At 38.7% G+C, this 4980-nt stretch overlaps 1 protein-coding gene across 1 annotated transcript; it reads right to left on the bottom strand.

The window, feature by feature from the left end:
- Window positions 1-1324: 1324 nt before the first annotated feature.
- LOC107607337 (uncharacterized) lies at window positions 1325-1873 on the bottom strand. Its single transcript, XM_016309305.1, has one exon. It carries the CDS (start codon window positions 1871-1873, stop codon window positions 1325-1327), a length of 549 nt encoding a protein of 182 aa, XP_016164791.1.
- Window positions 1874-4980: the final 3107 nt, after the last annotated feature.

The following is a 4980-nucleotide window of genomic DNA, read 5'->3' as shown; positions in this document are numbered from 1 at the left end:
ACTTGACTTGCAATTTAACATTGAGACATTGATGCCCAACACATCTTTGGGTTGTTAAATGCTTTGTAGCAAGGTTGCTCTTGATAATGGACTTTTGGTTGATAATCTCGGGTTAGTTAACCCAAGTTATCAAGTGATGAAGCACTCCTTAGAACCTAATCATCCAAGCATATCCTTGTACAAAAGCATCACAGACATATATCTTTAGGGTCAAGCTATTTGTGCCTAGCTTATTCATTGTTTTCTTCTTTCTTTATTACCAACGTTAGCACTGGTGTTAGTGGGCTAACTTGGCCACTAACGCCAGCTTCTCTCTTTTTTTCTTCCTTTTCTTTCTTTTTGCAAGGATCTTTTATTCACAATGATTTCATACAATGCACACTAAGCTTATACTTAAAGGAAGACTCTACCCTTCCACTTTATTTGTGAACTTACTAAGTACTCAAGCATGTACCACCACATAACCTTGGGATTTTTATTCTATCTTCTACCAAATTGGACTTTAACTCTTTCTCTGTTTCATAACATTTTCTTTTATTGAAGCATAGGGAACAAAGCATACAATAAGATATGATGCAGTGGCTTAGGTATTAAACTAGCAAGCCAAAGTAAACATAAAGAAAACATAATGCAAAGAGTCATGAAAACATGGTGCAATTGCACTTCCAATTAAAGCACTTCAAACTGGAAATAGTTAACTAACAATACAACCTCTTAGTGTCTTCTTGCTCGCTCCTATCCATCATCAATTCTGGTCTTTATGTCCTTCTTTGTCTTTCCACATGATGATGCATATTACCCCCAAGAGACGAAATGACTGCCTGTAAAAGTATTGGAAGTTGCTTGTTCCCCAAGCACATGAGAGATGGTTAGCATGCATGTATGCTTTTGATCTTCTGAACTTAAGTCTGTGTCTGAACACCAAACTTAGTTCCTTGCCTACCTCTATATGCATCAAACTAAATACATGCAGGAAATATCATGTGCTTTTATTAAGAAACCAAACTATGGACTAGAAAGTAAACGGTTGTTAAGTAGTTCTATGATTGTTTGGGGTTAGTGACTAGGCATGCTATTGGGGGGTTGCAATGTGTTTTAATAAAATCTGTGGTGGAACACCAAACTTAGCATCACACATTCACCCTTGAAATGTTCACTTATGACATCACTTTAGTGTGTAACACCAAACTTAACTCCTTGCAATACATGGAAATCTACTTAACTCTTTTACTGAAACAAATAAGATAAGAGAGTTACTTCTGGTTGGGTTGCCTCCAAACAAGTGCTCTTTTATCGTTACTAGCTTGACGTCCTTCATTCTTGTTCAAGTTAGCTCATGAATACTCTCCTCCTTGTCCCATGGTCCTCCCAGGTAGTGCTTCACCCTGTGACCATTTACTGTGAATGTATCCTTTGAAGCTTCATTCAGGAGTTCAAGATTTCCATGTGGGGAGACCTTAGTCACTACATAAGGACCAGTCCATTTGGACTTAAACTTGCCAGGGAAAATCTTGAGTCTGAAGTTATACACTAGCACTTGTTGTCCTGGCTCAAAATTTCTCCTTGCAATTTTCTTGTCATGCCATCTTTTGGTCCTTTCCTTGTAGATTTTAGCATTCTCATAGGCTTCTAGTCTAAATTCATCCAGTTTATTGAGTTGCAGTAACCTCTTTTCTCCTGCTGCTTGAAAATCAAGATTGACGAGCTTAGTGGCCCAAAAAGCCTTGTGCTCGAGCTCCACAGGGAGGTGGCAGGCTTTGCCATAGAGTAGCTGAAAAGATGACCTCCCAAGTGGTATTTTGAATGCAATTTTATATGCCCAAAGGGCATCATCCAGCTTTCTTGCCCAATCTTTCCTTGTAGCTCCAACCATTTTTTCTAAGATTCTTTTCAATTCCCTGTTTGCTAGTTCAACCTGGCCATTAGTTTGAGGGTGGTATCGTGTAGCCACTTTGTGAGTTACTCCATATCTATGGAGCAGCTTATCTAGTTGTTTGTTACAAAAGTGACTACCACCATCACTGATGAGGCCTTTAGGCACTCCAAATCTGGTGAAAATATACTTTCTGAGAAACTGGAAAATAATATTTGCATCACATGTGGTTATTGCTATGGCTTCTGTAACACCCTAATTACCCTAAGCCTTACCTCGCGTCGTAAAGCAAAGGTTAATCAAAGGTTACGACAATTCTAGAGCTTATACATATTTATATCTAGAAGAAGTAATAAATTCTAGAAGCCCGATGAAGGATACAGCTCAAAAACAGGATTTGAAAAGCGCAAAACATACACACGAAGCTACAAACTTAATGCACAAGATATAGATATAATATAACAAAATATCAGAGTATAATAGTATAAAGATCTAGCCACGGCTCGCGGAGTTTAAGTTGGCTAGTTGTACATAGACAATACAGAAATCTAAAAGTTAAAACAGCTTATAGAAGTTTTTCTCTCAAAGTAACCCTCTAGGAAAAAGTAAATACAAAAGTGATAGATCTAAATAAAATAAGCAAAAAGACTCCAAAATATATATCCAGGATACTCCGCTTTGTCACCATCAAAATAACTCACCGAGGTGGGTTACGACCTACATCTGAAAAACAACAACAGAATATAGTATGAGAACCAGACGTTCTCAGTATGGTAACAGTGCCCAGTGATGTAAGATATAAGACTCCGGGACGCCAGAGGCCATCCTAGAACTTCATATCCATCACAAGATTCATCTTAAAGCATAACTAAAACATTAAAGCATAAATTAAGACCATAACATAATAAAAGGGGTAATCTAACTTAGGGGATTGATGAATCCACATTTCATGGTATTTATTTGTTCTAATTTGGTGGATTTCATCAATTTTTCTTGTATTTATTCATTAAAATAGCATGCTTTTGTGAATTCTTTCCTAATTGTGCTTAATTGTGAAAACCTTAAGCCACACAAGTTCTCAGGTTCTCAATTCAAACCAGGAACTTATTGATCAAGAGAGTTGTGAGGGAAAGAGCTTCAAACTGAATTCTATGATCCCTCTCCCAAGGCTCACATAGAGATTCAAGTAGATCTAAACCCCCTTCCGGTAGTGAATAGATCTATTAAGCACAGAAGTTTTCCCTTAGCTACAACAAACAGATTAAGAAAAAGAAGAATTTCATTAATTCATTTGAATTACAATAGAGCTCCTCCCCCTAATGATTGGGGTTTAGTTAATCATCGCTCTAAGAACAATTACAGGGAATTAAAATTGCATGAAAGTAAACCAAAACTTAATACAAGCTAATGTAAAGTTACAGAATGTAAAAGTTTATAAAACTAAGAGTCCTAAGCTAAGATCCAGAGTACGTCATCTGTGTAAGAGTCCATCTCCTTTCTAAGTTCAAAACTCATCCTATATATACTACTATTCTCCTCTTCAAATAAGTTTTCAAGTACTTGGATGTGGGCTCTTGGCCTTAGTTGAAGTAAGTTAGGAGTGGCCCTTTCTGAAGTTAACTCTGGCGTTAACTCACTAAAGTTCTCATACTTGCATGAGTGCCTTTGGAACTGGTGTTGGTACCGGCGTTAACAGCATTGCTAACGCCACAATTCTCTTCCAAGCTGGCGTTAACACACTAACGTGGCCATTAATGCTCTTCTTGTTGTGCGTACGCACACTGACAAATTTTCCTCTGGTGCGTACGCACACTGCTTCGTGTGTACGCACACTAGCCAAATCATCTAGCCCCAACTTCGTGCAATGATTGAAGACAATAGTGTGCTAATGTTGGTGGCATTAGCACACTAACGTTGGCACCTTCTTCCTTGTGTAGTGGCATTGGTGAGCTAACTTTGGCTACTAACGCTCCCTTCTTCTTTGACCAGCGTTGGCACTGGCGTTAATGGGCTAACTTTGTCACTAATGCCAACTTCTTCCTTGTAGACCACGTTATCACTGGCGTTAGTGGGCTAACCTGGCCACTAACACCACAGCCTCTCTGCTCCTTTTTTGCTTCTCCTCTACTTCTTCTTGCCTATCATCAATCAAACAAGTACATCAAAGCTTTGCCATAATCACCAGATAATGCATCATTCAATACATCAAGTAGTTCTTGCATAAATCTAATGAAAATGATTATAATTCACTTATGTTTGATGAATCAAGATATGCATACATAACTCATCCAAATGCTTGCTTATTGGTGCACGAATCCCTACACCTTCATACAGTTGTTCCAGCAAGTGCACTGGGTCGTTCAAGTAATACATGAGCGAGTCAGGGTCGATCCCATGAGGATTATGGTTTAAAGCAAGTTATGGTTGTCTTGCAGGTCTTAGTCAGGCAAAATCAAGAAGTTGTTGGATTGAGGCTTAATTGCATTAAAAGAAATATGAGAGAAGGGTATAAGGTATTTTGTGAATGGAATTAGTAATAGGAATATAGTTGAGGATTGGAGTTGATTAGCCTTTCTAAATTAACTCTGGTATTACTGTCTTCTTTGCTTGGGAGTGATTTCTTCTATGGTAGGCTGTATGTGATCAAACGCCATTGGCCGTGGTCATCCAATCTGAATAAGGGTGAAGCTCTAGCAGTTCATTATCTTGGCGATCCTACTCAAAATGTCACAGACAAGGTCGAATCTTTTGGATCAGAGAATGCTGCTTCTCTGGGTTCTAGCCTCTACCACAGAGACCCTAATCTCCTCAGAAATCGGCTGAACTAGTGTCTTGAGAAGTCTCCAACAAAGTCATGGATTAGCCGTCTGAGAAATGCATAATCAAGCTGGCGGTTCGCGCTTTTCAGTCACGTATTCACACAATCCCAAGGAAACACAGGTGGTTGTCAAGCACGCGGTCCTAGTATGATGAACAGAGCTGATTGTCACTGATCATCCTGTTCACCATGTTGAAGAACGAGTATACATCTTAGAAATAAATCAAACACGGATCGAAAGAAAATAGTAATACTTTTATTAATTCATAGGACTCAGCAGGGCTCCTCC

Source organism: Arachis ipaensis, chromosome B7, assembly GCF_059453495.1.
Source record: "Arachis ipaensis isolate K30076 ecotype BB chromosome B7, ASM5945349v1, whole genome shotgun sequence".
NCBI lineage: Eukaryota > Viridiplantae > Streptophyta > Magnoliopsida > Fabales > Fabaceae > Arachis > Arachis ipaensis.
Note: the sequence above shows the minus strand (reverse complement) of the source record. Positions and strands in the feature narration are given on the sequence as shown.